Source organism: Cryptomeria japonica, unplaced genomic scaffold (assembly GCF_030272615.1).
Source record: "Cryptomeria japonica unplaced genomic scaffold, Sugi_1.0 HiC_scaffold_116, whole genome shotgun sequence".
Lineage (NCBI taxonomy): Eukaryota > Viridiplantae > Streptophyta > Pinopsida > Cupressales > Cupressaceae > Cryptomeria > Cryptomeria japonica.
The window spans coordinates 279,613-301,282 of NW_026728938.1; the positions used below are offsets into that span (position 1 = coordinate 279,613).

At 36.5% G+C, this 21,670-nt stretch overlaps 2 protein-coding genes across 2 annotated transcripts; both read left to right on the forward strand.

Moving 5' to 3' along the window:
* The first annotated feature begins 8,645 nt into the window (after positions 1-8,645).
* LOC131865680 (aspartic proteinase nepenthesin-1-like) lies at positions 8,646-9,971 on the forward strand. Its single transcript, XM_059215354.1, has one exon. It carries the CDS (start codon positions 8,646-8,648, stop codon positions 9,969-9,971), a length of 1,326 nt encoding a protein of 441 aa, XP_059071337.1.
* A 10,099-nt stretch (positions 9,972-20,070) lies between these two features.
* LOC131865681 (aspartic proteinase nepenthesin-1-like) lies at positions 20,071-21,396 on the forward strand. The gene has a single exon (XM_059215355.1). It carries the CDS (start codon positions 20,071-20,073, stop codon positions 21,394-21,396), a length of 1,326 nt encoding a protein of 441 aa, XP_059071338.1.
* Positions 21,397-21,670: the final 274 nt, after the last annotated feature.

The window sequence follows — 21,670 nt, forward strand, 5'->3', positions numbered from 1 at the left end:
ACCTCATACTTATTTCACCTTGACAATGCAAGGAGGGTATGAGGAGGGATAGCGGCCCAATATGCTATTCATATAGTTTCTAAGGGCATTGGACAACATCTAAACTAACATCTTAGCTTATATTTTCTTAGTTTATTCAATTGGGCGATGAAGGTGAAGAGTGGAGTGCATTTACATTTGATTAAATTCTTGTTCTAATTTCATTCTTATTATTTATTTATTATCTTGTAAAACTATTGTGCTAACTAGATAATGTGCAACCTTTGTTAAGGATTTTTCCATCTCCCTCGACCCGATCAACCACCTAATGTGAGATGCATTTAGAGCTACAAGCAATATAAAAAATTCTATGTTTCTCAATGCTCGACAATGTATGTCACACGAGGATAATATTAGGAAGTTTTAGATTGAACCAGTTTAAACAGAGCCTCCTCTTTTCTTTTTTTATTTTATTTTGGTAATTACTCCTTCAGCAAGGCATTTAACTAGCTACAATTGCTTTGTATCCATTAATTTACTATTTTGGGTCATGAAAATAATGTATTCTAGTATAATGCCATTTCATTTTTCTTTACTTATTATTATTATTATTATTATTATTATTATCATTATTTTTCTATCGAAGATTCTTGTTGCAATGGATATAGATGCTAGAAAATATTTATTTATTATTCAATGTATAGCTAGAAAGGAAGAAGGATCATTCAATTGGGAAAGGGATAATTTTATACTCTTAACTTAAATACAATAGAGCACTACAATTATTCGGTTGGTTTACTTTTTTATGGAAGCACTCCTTATAAATCATGTATCATAGTAGAGATGTGGACATCTCAATAATTGGCCGGCACAGGCCAAACCTAATCCCAACTAACTCTTCCATCATATTGCACACGTAGACTACTTTCATATACCGTCCTAAAGAATCCCATCTCAAAGCACATAGAGGTACCATGTTTCGAGAAGTCCAATGGGAAAGTTGATCTTAGCACTCACTTGACAACATTTACTACTTTATCTATTGGCTTGATTCTTGAGGATTCTCTTCCTGCAAAAATCTTTTTCATTTCATTGAAACAAATGACATTGGATTGATTTTTCCCTTTATCTATTAATTCAATAAACTCTTTCTCATATCTTGTTAATCAATTTTTATAACGTTTAAAAAAAATTATTGGAGCTAAAGTAACATTAATTGATGGTGCAGCGAAGGGGAATCCCGGACCTGCTGGATATGGGGGAGTGGTGCGTGATAATAATGGCAGGATGGTCTCGATGGTGGCCCTCTCTTTGGGTACCTAGACAAACCACTTTAGTGAGGCCTTCACAACGTATACCAATATCAAATTGGCCAAAGAGAAAGGTTTGAGAAGGGTCTTCTTGGAGTGTGACTCCCTAAACATCATTAATTGTTTAACAACTTCCTCCTCCCCTAGTTGGTCGATTAAACATATTATTGAAGATAGCCTAATGCTTCTCAGGGGATTCTACGAATTTAACATTTCACATGTCTATCGTGAAGGTAATAAGGTTGCCGATATTTAGGCCAACATTGGGGCCGACTTGCCAAGTAGGAAAGTTTGGAACATTTATGATCGGATCCCAGAGGATCTTCTTAACCTACTCCGTAATGATCATGATGCGTGAGAAGCTTAAGGGGCTTTCGGAAATGATGGAGAATGACGTCTTCCAAAGTGTCCTGGGCAAGACTTCTTCTATGAGGGGAAAGTCAAACTTTCTGGTGGCGTTTTTGATTGTTTTTGTTTAGCTCAACTCTGTTTGTGTTGCAGGTTGTTGAGAATCGGTATTTTCCAAGATTGGGGGAGATAGGAACCGTTTGGAGCCCATAGTCTATGAAAAAGGATGAAATAAGGATGTAGTATGTAAAGAACTTTCGATAAGTGTTTTTACTAGTTATATCGAGACGCTTCATGGTGCGGATGCCCTTGTTACCGAGGCCTTTGTTCATGGGTGGAAGTATGGTGTGCTCTGTGTCTATGGTATGGAGCTGGAGGTTGATGAGGAGATGGTGGATAAGGTGTCCAACAGGCTATTCATATAGTTTCTAAGGGCATTGGACAACATCTAAACTAGTAGCTTAGCTTATATTTTCTTAGTTTATTCAATTGGGCGAGGAAGGTGATGAGTGGAGTGCATTTACATTTGATTAAATTCTTGTTCTAATTTCATTCTTATTATTTATTTATTATCTTTTAAAACTATTGTGCTTACTAGATAATGTGCAGCCTTTGTAAAGGATTTTTCCATCTCCATTGACCCGATTAACCACCTAAGGTGAGATGCATTTAGATCTACAATGATATAAAAAATTCTTTCTTAGTGCTTGTCAATGTATGCCACATGAGGATACTATTAGGAATTTTTAAATTGAACCAGTTTAAACATAGTCTCCTCTTTTCTCTTTTTTCTTTTATTTTGGTAATTACTCCTTCAGCAAGGCATTTAACTAGCTCCAATCGCTTAGTATCCATTAATTTACTATTTTGGGTCATGAAAATAATGTATTCTAGTATAATGCCATTTCATTTTTCTTTACTTATTATTATTATTTTTCTATCGAAGATTCTTGTCGCAACGGATATAGATGCTGGAAAATATTTATTTATTATTCAGTGTATAGCTAGAAAGGAAGAAGGATCATTCAATTGGGAAAGGGATAATTTTACACTCTTAACTTAAATACAATAGAGCACTACAATTATTCAGTTGCTTTATTTTTTTATGGAAATAATCCTTATAAATTATGTATCGTAGTAGAGATTTTGACATCTGAATAATTGGCCAGCACAAGCCAAACCTAATCCCAACTAACTCTTCCACCATATTGCACACGTGGACTACTTTCATATACCGTCCTAAAGAATCCCATCTCAAAGCAAACAGAGGTACCATGTTTTGAGAAGTCCAATGGGAAAGTTGATCTTAGCACTCACTTGACAACATTTACTACTTTATCTATTGTCTTGATTCTTGACGATGCTCTTCCTGCAAAAATATTTTCCATTTCATTGAAAGAAATGACATTGGATTGATTTTTCTCTCTATCTATTAATTCAATAAACTCTTTCCCATATCTTGTTAATCAATTTTTATAACATTTAAAAAAAATATTGGACCTAAAGTAACATTAATTGATGGTGTGGCGAATGGGAATCCCAGACCTGCTGGATGTGGGGAAGTGGTGCGTGATAACAATGGCAGGATGGTCTCGACAATGGCCCTCTCTTTGGGTACCCAGACAAAATCACTTTAATGAGGCCTTCACAATTTATACCAATATCAAATTGGCCAAAGAGAAAGGTTTGAGAAGGGTCTGGTTGGAGTGTGACTCCCTAAACATCATTGTTTAACGACTTCCTCCTCTCCTATTTGGTCGATTAAACATATTATTCAAGATAGCCTAATTCCTCTCAGGGGCTTCTATGAATTTAACATTTCACATGTCTACCATGAAGGTAATAAGGTTGCGGATATTAAGGCCAACATTGAGGCCGGCTTGGCAAGTAGGAAACTTTGGTACATTTATGATAAGATCCCAGTGGATCTTCTTAACCTACTCCGTAATGATTATGATGCATGCGAAGCTCAAGGGGTTTTTGGAAATGATGGAGAATGACATCTTCTAAAGTGTCCTGGGCAAGACTTCTTTTATGAGGGGAAAGACGAACTTTCTGGTGGCTTTTTTAATTGTTTTTATATGGTTTAGGTCAACTATGTTTGTGTTGGAGGTTGTTGAGAATTAGTATTTTTTAATATTAGGGGAGATAGGAACCGTTTGGATCCCATAGTCTACGAAAAATGACAAAATAAGGAAGCAGTATGGAAAGAACTTTTGGTAGGAGTTTTGACTAGTTATATCGAGATGCTTCATGGTGTGGATGCCCTTGTTACTGAGGCCTTTCTTAATGGGTGGAAGGATGGTTTTATCTGTGTCTATGGTATGGAGCTGGAGGTTAATGAGGAGATGGTGGCTAAGGTGTCCAAAATTCTGAACAAGGGCACCAAATTCTACAAGCATAAGAAATGTGCGATGGTGGCGATGAAAACCTTTTTCCCGCCGAAGGAAAGGGAGAAGGTGAGAAAGAATAATAATGTTGGGTGGGAGAAAAAATCACTTTCAAAGCCATGGTAGGAGGTCTCAGAGGTTATCGTGCACCGCCTCACCATTGATGGTAAATTCTGTAGCTTACTAAGCTATCACTTTGTCATTATTAATCATTTTCGGCATCACAAGTGGATTTCCTTGGCCTTTTATTTGGTCTCATCATTGAATAATAGCATTAGGGCTCATGAGAAATGTGCATCCTCCCTTGTTCTCCATGAGGGCTTATTCCCGTTGATTATGAAGTATGCCAAGACTATCCATGTCGAGAGGAATACGAGTGCTAAAACTGGTATAGAATACAAGAAGAATGTCCATATTCATTATCGGGAAATCTCTTCTGATGAAGAGGTGGACTTCGATGGGAATGAAGTCTTTCACATTTATAACAAACAAGGACCCTCATCGTCTAAAATCCCTAACCGTACTAGCAGAAAATAAATTATTTTATCTAACGAGGAGGATGACCCTGAACAGGTCCCTAATTCGGTGGACGGCAGTTCTGATGTGAAGGTTAAAAGAATGGCCAGAGTTTCTATGTCAAGAGCTATTGACAAAACCAAAGTATTTAACAATGTCAACGAGAATTATTCTAAGTGACCGAATGCCTCTCAGATTGATTTGGACGGGCCTGGGGAGGATTAGGGTGTCAGTGTTTCTATACCTACTCTTGGTGGTGGGTTTACTCCTAAGGAGATGGTTTGTCAGTCCCTGAGAATACGATTAGGAATATTAACTTGAGGAATTTAAAGGATAACCAAAATGCCCAATTCACCTAGATTTTTCAAGAGATTAATAATCTCAAAGAGAAGGCCAATCCACCTAATGGGGACCTCGACAGTACTAGGTCTCGAATACGCATACCCAGGCTAATGGTATTAAAGACCTTAAGGAGGAACATGAAGAGCACATTAAGGCTTTGGAAAATGACTTATAAACATCAGCATAGTTTGAGTGTGGTGGTGGAGGTGAGTATGTCTGCCATGAACAATACTAGCATTGGTCTACGTAGACTCAATGAATAGGCTGAAGTTCTTCATTATATTTCTCAGGGCAAGTGCCCCACTGGTAGCATTGAGATGGTGAAGAAAGCTACGGTTGTGAATGCTGGTACCTGTAAGAAACTTAAGGCTCCCTCAGAGGATGTGGATGCGGATCTGGATACGAAAGAGAAGCCCCTACTTGGTCCAGCGACGAGGCTCCATAGAAAAGATAAGGGTGTGACCCATGTTGACAACATCATTAAGAAAGTTCAGAAAATCAATGAGGATGTCATTCAAAAGAATGACAAATTGGTCAATGTGTTGTAGTTTTGTTATGTAGAAATTCTGTATTGTTCTTGTCTGTTGTTCTATGGGGCTGCTTTTCCCTGGTTTTTATGGGTTGGTTCGCATCTGTTTTTTTGTTGGGTCCTTGAAGGTTGAGTTTTTATGATAATATTACAATAATACTAATACAATTTACATGATTTGTATAGTTTATTTCTATTTGAAAATAAAAAATTATTCTATTCTATTTACATTTTCACCATAAATTACTTGAACTATTTAAACAAATATGTTTCTATTCAATAATATTATTATTATATATAATACATTAACAGAATAATAAGTAAATAACTTAAAACCCGCTAACATAGTCATTTTAACACATACAAACATAGTAAATTTTGAAGTGTCTATAAAACCCATACAACTTTTTTAGGGTTTCGGAATTACTAGATTGTTTGATTTAGACAAATGGAAACATAAAGGTTGAGTGTACTTAGTAATTAAAAAAGGTCCCACCATTCACTTATCATGGGAAACCGTGCAACAACTAAATTGTATAGAAATAAAAAATAAGAAAATAATGACATTTATGAATTATTAAAGAGGCACACGAAACAAGGGGCAGGAACCCTAAAATTTAGATTGTGAGAGCTCAAATGTTTGAGAGTACTATGTTTGCATTAATGGAGGAGTAGAATTTTCGAAAAAATCTCATCTGATCGTGACTGGAAGAGGAGAGATAGTGGTAAAATGAGAAGATCGAGAGACGATGAGCAGTGCACACATTCTGACAAAAAATGAAGAATAAAACTAATGGACAGCGAACAGCTCCAATATTCCCAATCGTCTTGCAATGCTGTCTCCTTTACTCACAATCGTTGATGCCCAAAAATAGCTCATCCAATTCATATAAGAGACGCCTTCGACATAATAAATTCATGTACTATTTTCCCTCTTCTATAATTTCTCTCATATGAAGCATGCAATCACCATTTCTAAATAAAGCTCTTATATGATAGGATGTGGTAGTATTAATATACCATAGGGCACTACGTCACAGAACCTTTTGCAAATGAAGATACCCCTAAACTTACTACTCATTTTCATATTTCTTAATCTTCTGGATTGTTAAATAGGTTCACGTATTTTATTGATGTCTATTTAATTCTTGAGATATAAGCTACTCACTATACATAATTTCTCTATTTTTTAGGCTCTCATGAAGGATTCAAATGTAAAGAATGAGTATCACATGCTAGTATGTGCCAAGGTCCATTACTCTATCTATATTAACTATTATTTGACGTCCAAGCATCTAATTTAAACGATATATTCCACATTCCATATGCTTTGAGATGTATTACTATTTTAGGTTTCACATGCACGTCAATGTATGGTCAAAACATAATGGTAAAATATTTTAATCTAGTCAAACTATCCTTAGTTTTGGGTATATTATTAGAGGATGGATTAATTCAACCATATATCAAGAAATGATGCAATCTTGTTGAAATCTTGGCCCATTCTCTAATTAGCCACCCTTATTAATTTACATACACCCCCTTATATTCTATCTTATCCCGTGGATTCATGCACACATTCGTATGTATCACATTTATTATTAGATTATTCTCCATCCACACCTCAATGTCTAGGCATTTATTCTCTACATAAGTATTAGCCTTTTTTCTGTTATTGGTCAATAATGGGGTGTCCAATCAATATTGCACCATACAATACTGACCCTTGAGATTTAGCATTTTAAATTCGAATTTTTTAACTCCAAACCTTTTATTCTATCATAATTACATTTAGTACCTGTTTTATGTGATTTATTGAACATTTTGGTTTTTGAAAGAATTCAATGTGCATTTATTTAACATGCAGTCGCTTTGAGAATTCATTGAATACGAATTTGCATAAATGAAACATTTATCATAGAAACGCTTTTGGTTGGAGCACCAAGATGAATCTATCTCCATCAAAGTTTTCATCTTGGGAAATTTGCATGCTTCTTTTCCATTTACCTAAATTGGCCAGGCTCGTGAAGCCGACCATTCCGAAGGATAACCTAGGAGAACTTGACCCTAGTGATCTACCAGGCTCCCTAATGTGATTTTAACTATTGCGAATACTTGACAATTAGTGAAGAGTTAACTTCAAGGTAAATTGACGAAAAGTGAGATTTATTAGATCAAATGTTAGGGAAGAATTTATATTCACACATATAGAACTTACCAATATCTATGGATTTGACATAAAACAATCGTGGACATGGGGAGTGATCCCTAGTTGACATGACTTTCATGCTTATCACTGATACAACTACATACCCAATTCTTAAAAGATGGATTCTTAAATTCAATTTAGATGATTTATATACTTGCATGTTCAACCACATAGATTACGCTAACTTTTATCTACTTTTTCCTTTTGGTATAAATCCTTGAGCAAAACATTATGATAGGATATGGCAATGTGAATATATAATAGAACATTGCGTATAACACTTCTGCACAAGTAAAATTGAGAAATAAGATAAATAAGAACGAGAATAAAAATAAAATTCAATTTAGATGATTTATATATGTGGATGTTCAACCACATAGATTACATTAACTTTCATGTACTTTTTCTTTCTGGTATAAATCCTTGAATAGAACTTTATGATAGGATACAGTAATGTGAATACATAATAGAGCATTGAATATAACACTTTTGTACAAGTAAAATCTCTAAATCTTAAAAATGAATAAACTAATTAGAGCAAAATTTAAGAATGAGATAAACAAGAATGAGAATAAGTTGGAAAGCCGGATAAACCGACTAAGAATAATTATGTGTAAACTAATTTTAAATATTTTTAGAAAACTAACCCTCCGGTTACAACACGTTTTGGAATTTCGATCTGAATGGGTCCACAAAATTCAATGGGAAGAAGGAATTGGATTACGAGTTAAGTGTACGGAAATACTTAGTGAAGGTATGGACAGAAAAAAATACGATTCACTTCGAATTGCAGCAGTCTATTCTACTTCTAGAACAATTCCAGACGGGCAGAGATAGAGAAGGGGAAATTAAATAAATTCGTCTATCCTTCTAAGAGGATCGATATTGTTATGTGGACACGTCGGGGAATCTGTTGATTTTGATTTAAGGCTCCTTCTCACTCTCTCTGTGTATATATATTGCATGGAGTGGAGTAGATGAGAGCAGAAAAAGGTTTCGAGGTTTAGAAAAGAAAAAGAGAAATGGAGCGTTCAAAGCTGTTGGGTTTTGTGGTCTTGATATGCTTTACTATTCCAACGATATCATGTTCTTCGGACAGACTGTTTAGTGGTTGGCCGAAGTCTAGCAGCGATGAAAATGTAAAAATAAGGGTGAATATGACGCGCAGATCAGAGAGAGAGTTGGGTTTTTCTGAGAGATTGGGTTTGGCTGTGGATCGAAGTAAGAAGCGAATGAAGAAGATAGAGGCATTGATAAGAGGGCAATTAGACGCTGAAACGCCCGTTGAAGTAGGGGATGGAGAATTTCTGATGAGCGTTGCACTGGGAACGCCCTCTGTGAGCTTCGAAGCGATTGTGGACACGGGGAGCGATCTGATTTGGACTCAGTGCAAGCCTTGCAAGGACTGCTTCTCTCAGCCTACGCCAATCTTCGACCCCTCCAAGTCCCCCACATTTTCCACAATTCCCTGCGGTGATTCTCTTTGTGACGCCTTGGGGAGTACACAAACCGGATGCAATCCAGATTGTACCTTTATGTATCAGTATGGCGATGGTTCCTTCACCAGCGGCGACCTGGCTTACGAGACATTGTCAATTGGGAGCAGCAAGGTTAAAGGCATTGCATTTGGATGCGGGTATGACAACGAAGGACAAGGATTCTCTCAGGGTGGTGGCCTTGTGGGACTGGGAAGAGGTGGTCTCTCCCTTATCTCACAGCTGGGTTCCAAAGCAGAGAACATGTTCTCTTACTGTCTTTTGCCCATCACCGACTCTTCTTCACAAACCAGCCCCCTCTTTTTCGGCGAGGGTGCTTCCTTGAGCGGAGGAGCCAAGACTCTCCCACTCATCAAGAGCAGTATCATTCCCACTTTCTGGTACATTCCTATTACAGGAATCACCCTCAATGGTAAGGCACTAGATATTCCTCCTGGAACTTTCGATCTGCAATCCGACGGCAGCGGAGGTATGATCATCGACTCCGGAACCACTGTTACCATTCTGGACCAGGCTGCCTACTCTCCTCTTAAGGAAGCAATTCAGTCCGCCATTGATCTCACTCCTGTAGACGGGTCTTCTACAGGTTTGGATCTTTGTTACCACACATCATCCGCTCACCTCACCTTGCCAACCCTCGTCTTCAACTTCAAAGGCGGCGTGGATTACGAGCTTCCGGCAGACAACTTTTTCATTCAGGCATCTGAAAATCTCTTGTGCCTGGCAATGTTGGGTGAACCATCGGGGAATCCTTCCATCTTCGGAAACATACAGCAGCAAAACTTCCATATCCTTTACAACAATGCTCAGAACACGCTCTCTTTCAAGCCCACTAAGTGTGATTCTCTTTAAATCATCATCTCCCTCTTCTAATTCTTCTTCTTCTCTTTTTCTGTCTCTCTCATTTCCTCTTCCTCTGTCCTTCGAATGCAATATGTGATCTCGTCTCCTGCGTCTGCCTATTGCACTGTCCGATATGCGAATCATGTAAATTTTCATCTTCGTAGCTGCTTATTTTCAGTAAAATTGTTTGGCCCCTGTTGTTCTCGGGGACCTTCATTTATGGTTCCTTATGATATGCTACACTATGTGTGTTATTTTGGCATGGAAATGAAGGTGCGATAATTGATTATCAAAATATAAATTGCGTGTTAAAACAACGACAAGAGAATTTATATAATTATAAAGCATTTGTAATGGTCTTATCTTTTCTTCAAGTCTTAAGTGTAAAATAAATTATTGTATGCCTATGAATATTTTTAATGGTATTTAACTTTAAGATCCGTGTCTGTGATTTATACATTCAAATAATACTTATTTTCAATCATGTCCGCATTTCACATTACTAAGATCAAACACAATTTAATGTAGCCTATATATAAGGTAAGGTTGTTGCTAAGAAGGTCTCTCTAATTTTCTCACAATTACTATTGTATAATTTTCTACTAGAGAAGACGAGTTCTTGAGAATTAAGAATATCATTTTGGAGCCTTTGCAATTTATTTAAAAGTGCTAATATTTAAGGCTATGCCTATATCACGATTCACGATTACCTATCAATGCTTTATAGTGCATTCGATGACATCTTACACAAATCTTATATAGAAAACTTATTGATGGTGAATCGGGGCCTCTCATTTGAAAGGTTGCTACTACACTACAACGCACCTTAGATAATAAAATTAAATTATGTAATGTATTTGTGCTTCAGAGTATGGATGTTAGACCACACATCAATTTTCAGCCATTGATAATGTGACATGATTACTTGTTTTCAACATTTTAATAGGATTGCATTAGGTTTTGGAACTTTTTTTCGTGACCTAAAAAATTAAAATATTAGTGGACTACAACATAATAACACAATTATTGAGAAAAGTTTTGATTGCCTACAAAAAATCATAGTATCTTCACTCTTTCACTTTGTAAATCCTAACATGTTAATTTCAATTTCACATGATCTATGTTGCAGTGTCTACTTACGTATTATTATAGTCCAATGAACACAAAGGATACTAAAATCAATTATTTGAGAGAGTTGACACTTATTAGATTTTTAGATAGCCAAAAAACTTCTCAGATGAATAAAATATTGGTTGAGATAATTCTTAAATAGATATTATTATATTTATTTAAATAAACAATAATTTCTTAAAAAATATCCTTAATATAGAGGGAGAGAGAACTAATTATATATTCCAAGGAAAAAGTATTCGTAGTATTACATAGTTTACAATTGATAAAGCATTAACAAGTAAGAAACACACAATGAATAATAAATAAAACATATAAATTTAAAATAATTATTAAATCAACCTCATACTTATTTCACCTTGACAATGCAAGGAGGGTAAGAGGAGGGATGGCGGCCCAATATGCTATTCATATAGTTTCTAAGGGCATTGGACAACATCTAAACTAACATCTTAGCTTATATTTTCTTAGTTTATTCAATTGGGCGATGAAGGTGAAGAGTGGAGTGCATTTACATTTGATTAAATTCTTGTTCTAATTTCATTCTTATTATTTATTTATTATCTTGTAAAACTATTGTGCTAACTAGATAATGTGCAACCTTTGTTAAGGATTTTTCCATCTCCCTCGACCCGATCAACCACCTAAGGTGAGATGCATTTAGAGCTACAAGCGATATAAAAAATTCTATGTTTCTCAATGCTCGACAATGTATGTCACACGAGGATAATATTAGGAAGTTTTAGATTGAACCAGTTTAAACAGAGCCTCCTCTTTTCTTTTTTTATTTTATTTTGGTAATTACTCCTTCAGCAAGGCATTTAACTAGCTACAATTGCTTTGTATCCATTAATTTACTATTTTGGGTCATGAAAATAATGTATTCTAGTATAATGCCATTTCATTTTTCTTTACTTATTATTATTATTATTATTATCATTATTTTTCTATCGAAGATTCTTGTTGCAACGGATATAGATGCTGGAAAATATTTATTTATTATTCAATGTATAGCTAGAAAGGAAGAAGGATCATTCAATTGGGAAAGGGATAATTTTACACTCTTAACTTAAATACAATAGAGCACTACAATTATTCGGTTGGTTTACTATTTTATGGAAGCACTCCTTATAAATCATGTATCATAGTAGAGATGTGGACATCTCAATAATTGGCCGGCACAGGCCAAACCTAATCCCAACTAACTCTTCCATCATATTGCACACGTAGACTACTTTCATATACCGTCCTAAAGAATCCCATCTCAAAGCACATAGAGGTACCATGTTTCGAGAAGTCCAATGGGAAAGTTGATCTTAGCACTCACTTGACAACATTTACTACTTTATCTATTGGCTTGATTCTTGAGGATTCTCTTCCTGAAAAAATCTTTTTCATTTCATTGAAACAAATGACATTGGATTGATTTTTCCCTTTATCTATTAATTCAATAAACTCTTTCTCATATCTTGTTAATCAATTTTTATAACGTTTAAAAAAAATATTGGACCTAAAGTAACATTAATTGATGGTGCAGCGAAGGGGAATCCCGGACCTACTAGATATGGGGGAGTGGTGCGTGATAATAATGGCAGGATGGGCTCGATGGTGGCCCTCTCTTTGGGTACCTAGACAAACCACTTTAGTGAGGCCTTCACAACGTATACCAATATCAAATTGGCCAAAGAGAAAGGTTTGAGAAGGGTCTTCTTGGAGTGTGACTCCCTAAACATCATTAATTGTATAACAACTTCCTCCTCCCCTAGTTGGTCGATTAAACATATTATTGAAGATAGCCTAATGCTTCTCAGGGGATTCTACGAATTTAACATTTCACATGTCTATCATGAAGGTAATAAGGTTGCCGATATTTAGGCCAACATTGGGGCCGTCGACTTGCCAAGTATGAAAGTTTGGAACATTTATGATCGGATCCCAGAGAATCTTCTTAACCTACTCCGTAATGATCATGATGCGTGCGAAGCTCAAGGGGCTTTCGGAAATGATGGAGAATGACGTCTTCCAAAGTGTCCTCGGCAAGACTTCTTCTATGAGGGGAAAGTCAAACTTTCTGGTGGCGTTTTTGATTGTTTTTGTTTAGCTCAACTCTGTTTGTGTTGCAGGTTGTTGAGAATCGATATTTTCCAAGATTGGGCGAGATAGGAACCGTTTGGAGCCCATAGTCTATGAAAAATGATGAAACAAGGAAGCAGTATGCAAAGAACTTTCGATAAGTGTTTTTACTAGTTATATCGAGACGCTTCATGGTGCGGATGCCCTTGTTACCGAGGCCTTTGTTCATGGGTGGAAGTATGGTGTGCTTTGTGTCTATGGTATGGAGCTGGAGGTTGATGAGGAGATGGTGGATAAGGTGTCCAACATGCTATTCATATAGTTTCTAAGGGCATTGGACAACATCTAAACTAGTAGCTTAGCTTATATTTTCTTAGTTTATTCAATTGGGCGACAAAGGTGATGAGTGGAGTGCATTTACATTCGATTAAATTCTTGTTCTAATTTCATTCTTATTATTTATTTATTATCTTTTAAAACTATTGTGCTTACTAGATAATGTGTAGCCTTTGTAAAGGATTTTTCCATCTCCATTGACCCGATTAACCACCTAAGGTGAGATGCATTTAGATCTACAATGATATAAAAAATTCTTTCTTAGTGCTTGGCAATGTATGCCACATGAGGATACTATTAGGAAGTTTTAAATTGAACCAGTTTAAACATAGTCTCCTCTTTTCTCTTTTTTCTTTTATTTTGGTAATTACTCCTTCAGCAAGGCATTTAACTAGCTCCAATCGCTTAGTATCCATTAATTTACTATTTTGGGTCATGAAAATAATGTATTCTAGTATAATGCCATTTCATTTTTCTTTACTTATTATTATTATTTTTCTATCGAAGATTCTTGTCGCAATGGATATAGATGCTGGAAAATATTTATTTATTATTCAATGTATAGCTAGAAAGGAAGAAGGATCATTCAATTGGGAAAGGGATAATTTTACACTCTTAACTTAAATACAATAGAGCACTACAATTATTCAGTTGCTTTATTTTTTTATGGAAATAATCCTTATAAATTATGTATCGTAGTAGAGATTTGGACATCTGAATAATTGGCTAGCACAAGCCAAACCTAATCCCAACTAACTCTTCCACCATATTGCACACGTGGACTACTTTCATATACCGTCCTAAAGAATCCCATCTCAAAGCAAATAGAGGTACCATGTTTTGAGAAGTCCAATGGGAAAGTTGATCTTAGCACTCACTTGACAACATTTACTACTTTATCTATTGTCTTGATTCTTGATGATGCTCTTCCTGCAAAAATATTTTCCATTTCATTGAAAGAAATGACATTGGATTGATTTTTCTCTCTATCTATTAATTCAATAAACTCTTTCTCATATCTTGTTAATCAATTTTTATAACATTTAAAAAAAATATTGGACCTAAAGTAACATTAATTGATGGTGTGGCGAATGGGAATCCCAGACCTGCTGGATGTGGGGAAGTGGTGCGTGATAACAATGGCAGGATGGTCTCGACAATGGCCCTCTCTTTGGGTACCCAGACAAATCACTTTAATGAGGCCTTCACAATTTATACCAATATCAAATTGGCCAAAGAGAAAGGTTTGAGAAGGGTCTGGTTGGAGTGTGACTCCCTAAACATCATTGTTTAACGACTTCCTCCTCTCCTATTTGGTCGATTAAACATATTATTCAAGATAGCCTAATTCCTCTCAGGGGCTTCTATGAATTTAACATTTCACATGTCTACCATGAAGGTAATAAGGTTGCGGATATTTAGGTCAACATTGGGGCCGACTTGGCAAGTAGGAAACTTTGGAACATTTATGATAAGATCCCAGTGGATCTTCTTAACATACTCCGTGATGATTATGATGCGTGCGAAGCTCAAGGGGTTTTTGGAAATGATGGAGAATGACATCTTCCAAAGTGTCCTGGGCAAGACTTCTTTTATGAGGGGAAAGATGAACTTTCTGGTGGCTTTTTTAATTGTTTTTATATGGTTTAGGTCAACTCTGTTTGTGTTGCAGGTTGTTGAGAATTAGTATTTTTTAATATTAGGGGAGATAGGAACTGTTTGGATCCCATAGTCTGCGAAAAATGACGAAATAAGGAAGCAGTATGGAAAGAACTTTCGGTAGGAGTTTTGACTAGTTATATCGAGATGCTTCATGGTGTGGATGCCCTTGTTACTAAGGCCTTTCTTAATGGGTGGAAGGATGGTTTTATCTGTGTCTATGGTATGGAGTTGGAGGTTAATGAGGAGATGGTGGCTAAGGTGTCCAAAATTCTGAACAAGGGCACCAAATTCTACAAGCATAAGAAATGTGCGATGGTGGCGATGAAAACCTTTTTCCCGCCGAAGGAAAGGGAGAAGGTGAGAAAGAATAATAATGTTGGGTGGGAGAAAAAATCACTTTCAAAGCCATGGTAGGAGGTCTCAGAGGTTATCGTGCGCCGCCTCACCGTTGATGGTGAATTCTGTAGCTTACTTAGCTATCACTTTGTCATTATTAATCATTTTCGGCATCACAAGTGCATTTCCTTGGCCTTTTATTTGGTCTCATCATTGAATAATAGCATTAGGGCTCACGAGAAATGTGCATCCTCCCTTGTTCTCCATGAGGGCTTATTCCCGTTGATTATGAAGTATGCCAAGACTATCCATGTCGAGAGGAATACGAGTGCTAAAACTAGTATAGAATACAAGAAGAATGTCCATATTCATTATGGGGAAATCTCTTCTGATGAAGAGGTGGACTTCGATGGGAACGAAGTCTTTCACATTTATAACAAACAAGGACCCTCATCGTCTAAAATCCCTAACCGTACTAGCAGAAAATAAATTATTTTATCTAACGAGGAGGATGACCCTGAACATGTCCCTAATTTGGTGGACGGTAGTTCTGATGTGAAGGTTAAAAGAGTGGCCAGCGTTTCTATGTCAAGAGCTATTGACAAAACCAAAGTATTTAACAATGTCAATGAGAATTATTCTAAGCGACCGAATGCCTCTCAGATTGATTTGGACGGGCCTGCAGAGGATTAGGGTGTCAATGTTTCTATACCTACTCTTGGTGGTGGGTTTACTCCTAAGGAGATGGTTTGTCGGTCCCCGAGAATACGATTACGAATATTAACTTGAGGAATTTAAAGGATAACCAAAATGCCCAATTCACCTAGATTTTTCAAGAGATTAATAATCTCAAAGAGAAGGCCAATCCACCTAATCGGGACCTCGACAGTACTAGGTCTCGAATACGCATACCCTGGCTAATTGTATTAAAGACCTTAAGGAGGAACATGAAGAGTACATTAAGGCTTTGGAAAATGACTTATAAACATCAGCATAGTTTGAGTGTGGTGGTGGAGGTGAGTATGTCTGCCATGAACAATACTAGCATTGGTCTACGTAGACTCAATGAATAGGCTGAAGTTCTTCATTATATTTCTTAGGGCAAGTGCCCCACTGGTAGCATTGAGATGGTGAAGAAAGATAAGGTTGTGAATGCTGGTACCTGTAAGTAACTTAGGGCTCCCTCAGAGGATGTGGATGCGGATCTGGATACGAAAGAGAAGCCCCTACTTGGTCCAGCGACGAGGCTCCATAGAAAAGATAAGGGTGTGACCCGTGTTGACAACATCATTAAGAAAGTTCTGAAAATCAATGAGGATGTCATTCAGAAGAATGACAAATTGGTCAAAGTGTTGTAGTTTTGTTATGTAGAAATTCTGTATTGTTCTTGTCTGTTGTTCTATGGGGCTGCTTTTCCTTGGTTTTTATGGGTTGGTTCGCATCTGTTTTTTTGTTGGGTCCTTGAAGGTTGAGTTTTTATGATAATATTACAATAATACTAATACAATTTACATGATTTGTATAGTTTATTTCTATTTGAAAATAAAAAATTATTCTATTCTATTTACATTTTCACCATAAATTACTTGAACTATTTAAACAAATATGTTTCTATTCAATAATATTATTATTATATATAATACAATAACAGAATAATAAGTAAATAACTTAAAACCCACTAACATAGTCATTTTAACACATACAAACATAGTAAATTTTGAAGTGTCTATAAAACCCATACAACTTTTTTAGGGTTTCAGAATTACTAGATGGTTTGATTTAGACAAATGGAAACATAAAGGTTGAGTGTACTTAGTAATTAAAAAAGGTCCCACCATTCACTTATCATGGGAAACTGTGCAACAACTAAATTGTATAGAAATAAAAAATAAGAAAATAATGATATTTATGAATTATTAAAGAGGCACACGGAACAAGTGGCAGGAACCCTAAAATTTAGATTGTGAGAGCTCAAATATTTGAGAGTACTATGTTTGCATTAATGGAGGAGTAGAATTTTCGAAAAAATCTCATCTGATCGTGACTGCAAGAGGAGAGATAGTGGTAAAATGAGAAGATCGAGAGATGATGGGCAGTGCACACATTCTGACAAAAAATGAAGAATAAAACTAATGGACAACGGACAACTCCAATATTCCCAATTGTCTTGCAATGTTGTTTCCTTTACTCACAATCGTTGATGCCCAAAAATAGCTCATCCAATTCATATAAGAGACGCCTTCGGCATAATAAATTCATGTACTATTTTCCCTCTTCTATAATTTCTCTCATATGAAGCATGCAATCACCATTTCTAAATAAAGCTTTTATATGATAGGATGTGGTAGTATCAATATACCATAGGGCACTACGTCACAGAAACTTTTGCACATGAAGATACCCCTAAACTTACTACTCATTTTCATATTTCTTAATCTTCTAGATTGTTAAATAGGTTCACGTATTTTATTGATGTCTATTTAATTCTTGAGATATAAGCTACTCACTATACATAATTTCTCTATTTTTTAGGCTCTCATGAAGGATTCAAATGTAAAGAATGAGTATCACATGCTAGTATGTGCCAAGGTCCATTACTCTATCTATATTAACTATTATTTGACGTCCAAGCATCTAATTTAAACGATATATTCCACATTCCATATGCTTTGAGATGTATTACTATTTTAGGATTCACATGCACGTCAATGTATGGTCAAAACATAATGGTAAAATATTTTAATCTAGTCAAACTATCCTTAGTTTTGGGTATATTATTAGAGGATGGATTAATTCAGCCATATATCAAGAAATGATGCAATCTTGTCGAAATATTGGCCCATTCTCTAATTAGCCACCCTTATTAATTTACATACACCCCCTTATATTCTATCTTATCCCGTGGATTCATGCACACATTCGTATGTATCACATTTATTATTAGATTATTCTCCATCCACACCTCAATGTCTAGGCATTTATTCTCTACATAAGTATTAGCCTTTTTTCTGTTATTGGTCAATAATGGGGCGTCCAATCAATATTGCACCATACAATACTGACCCTTGAGATTTAGCAATTTAAATTCGAATTTTTTAACTCCAAACCTTTTATTCTATCATAATTACATTTAGTACCTGTTTTATGTGATTTATTGAACATTTTGGTTTTTGAAAGAATTCAATGTGCATTTATTTAACATGCAGTCGCTTTGAGAATTCATTGAATACGAATTTGCATAAATGAAACATTTATCATAGAAACGCTTTTGGTTGGAGCACCAAGATGAATCTATCTCCATCAAAGTTTTCATCTTGGGAAATTTGCATGCTTCTTTTCCATTTACCTAAATTGGCCATGCTCGTGAAACCGACCGTTCCGAAGGATAACCTAGGAGAACTTGACCCTAGTGATCTACCAGGCTCCCTAATGTGATTTTAACTATTGCGAATACTTGACAATTAGTGAAGAGTTAACTTCAAGGTAAATTGATGAAAAGTGAGATTTATTAGATCAAATGTTAGGGAAGAATTTATATTCACACATATAGAACTTACACATATCTATGGATTTGACATAAAAAAATCGTGGACATGGGGAGTGATCCCTAGTTGACATGACTTTCATGCTTATCACTGATACAACTACATACCCAATTCTTAAAAGATGGATTCTTAAATTCAATTTAGATGATTTATATACTTGCATGTTCAACCACATAGATTACGCTAACTTTTATCTACTTTTTCCTTCTGGTATAAATCCTTGAGCAAAACGTTATGATAGGATATGGCAATGTGAATATATAATAGAACATTGCGTATAACACTTCTGCACAAGTAAAATTGAGAAATAAGATAAATAAGAACGAGAATAAAAATAAAATTCAATTTAGATGATTTATATATGTGGATGTTCAACCACATAGATTACATTAACTTTCATGTACTTTTTCTTTCTGGTATAAATCCTTGAATAGAACTTTATGATAGGATACGGTAATGTGAATACATAATAGAGCATTGAATATAACACTTTTGTACAAGTAAAATCTCTAAATCTTAAAAATGAATAAACTAATTAGAGCAAAATTTAAGAATGAGATAAACAAGAATGAGAATAAGTTGGAAAGCCGGATAAACCGACTAAGAATAATTATGTGTAAACTAATTTTAAATATTTTTAGAAAACTAACCCTCCGGTTACAACACGTTTTGGAATTTCGATCTGAATGGGTCCACAAAATTCAATGGGAAGAAGGAATTGGATTACGAGTTAAGTGTACGGAAATACTTAGTGAAGGTATGGACAGAAAAAAATACGATTCACTTCGAATTGCAGCAGTCTATTCTACTTCTAGAACAATTCCAGACGGGCAGAGATAGAGAAGGGGAAATTAAATAAATTCGTCTATCCTTCTAAGAGGATCGATATTGTTATGTGGACACGTCGGGGAATCTGTTGATTTTGATTTAAGGCTCCTTCTCACTCTCTCTGTGTATATATATTGCATGGAGTGGAGTAGATGAGAGCAGAAAAAGGTTTCGAGGTTTAGAAAAGAAAAAGAGAAATGGAGCGTTCAAAGCTGTTGGGTTTTGTGGTCTTGATATGCTTTACTATTCCAACGATATCATGTTCTTCGGACAGACTGTTTAGTGGTTGGCCGAAGTCTAGCAGCGATGAAAATGTAAAAATAAGGGTGAATATGACGCGCAGATCAGAGAGAGAGTTGGGTTTTTCTGAGAGATTGGGTTTGGCTGTGGATCGAAGTAAGAAGCGAATGAAGAAGATAGAGGCATTGATAAGAGGGCAATTAGACGCTGAAACGCCCGTTGAAGTAGGGGATGGAGAATTTCTGGTGAGCGTTGCACTGGGAACGCCCTCTGTGAGCTTCGAAGCGATTGTGGACACGGGGAGCGATCTGATTTGGACTCAGTGCAAGCCTTGCAAGGACTGCTTCTCTCAGCCTACGCCAATCTTCGACCCCTCCAAGTCCCCCACATTTTCCACAATTCCCTGCGGTGATTCTCTTTGTGACGCCTTGGGGAGTACACAAACCGGATGCAATCCAGATTGTACCTTTATGTATCAGTATGGCGATGGTTCCTTCACCAGCGGCGACCTGGCTTACGAGACATTGTCAATTGGGAGCAGCAAGGTTAAAGGCATTGCATTTGGATGCGGGCATGACAACGAAGGACAAGGATTCTCTCAGGGTGGTGGCCTTGTGGGACTGGGAAGAGGTGGTCTCTCCCTTATCTCACAGCTGGGTTCCAAAGCAGAGAACATGTTCTCTTACTGTCTTTTGCCCATCACCGACTCTTCTTCACAAACCAGCCCCCTCTTTTTCGGCGACGGTGCTTCCTTGAGCGGAGGAGCCAAGACTCTCCCACTCATCAAGAGCAGTATCATTCCCACTTTCTGGTACATTCCTATTACAGGAATCACCCTCAATGGTAAGGCACTAGATATTCCTCCTGGAACTTTCGATCTGCAATCGGACGGCAGCGGAGGTATGATCATCGACTCCGGAACCACTGTTACCATTCTGGACCAGGCTGCCTACTCTCCTCTTAAGGAAGCAATTCAGTCCGCCATTGATCTCACTCCTGTAGACGGGTCTTCTACAGGTTTGGATCTTTGTTACCACACATCATCCGCTCACCTCACCTTGCCAACCCTCGTCTTCAACTTCAAAGGCGGCGTGGATTACGAGCTTCCGGCAGACAACTTTTTCATTCAGGCATCTGAAAATCTCTTGTGCCTGGCAATGTTGGGTGAACCATCGGGGAATCCTTCCATCTTCGGAAACATACAGCAGCAAAACTTCCATATCCTTTACAACAATGCTCAGAACACGCTCTCTTTCAAGCCCACTAAGTGTGATTCTCTTTAAATCATCATCTCCCTCTTCTAATTCTTCTTCTTCTCTTTTTCTGTCTCTCTCATTTCCTCTTCCTCTGTCCTTCGAATGCAATATGTGATCTCGTCTCCTGCGTCTGCCTATTGCAGTGTCCGATATGCGAATCATGTAAATTTTCATCTTCGTAGCTGCTTATTTTCAGTAAAATTGTTTGGCCCCTGTTGTTCTCGGGGACCTTCATTTATGGTTCCTTATGATATGCTACACTATGTGTGTTATTTTGGCATGGAAATGAAGGTGCGATAAT

Bases quoted from the DNA above. Each gene is read 5' to 3' on its own strand.
- LOC131865681 (XM_059215355.1), top strand. From the start codon at position 20,071: ATGGAGCGTTCAAAGCTGTTGGGTTTTGTGGTCTTGATATGCTTTACT.
- LOC131865680 (XM_059215354.1), top strand. From the start codon at position 8,646: ATGGAGCGTTCAAAGCTGTTGGGTTTTGTGGTCTTGATATGCTTTACT.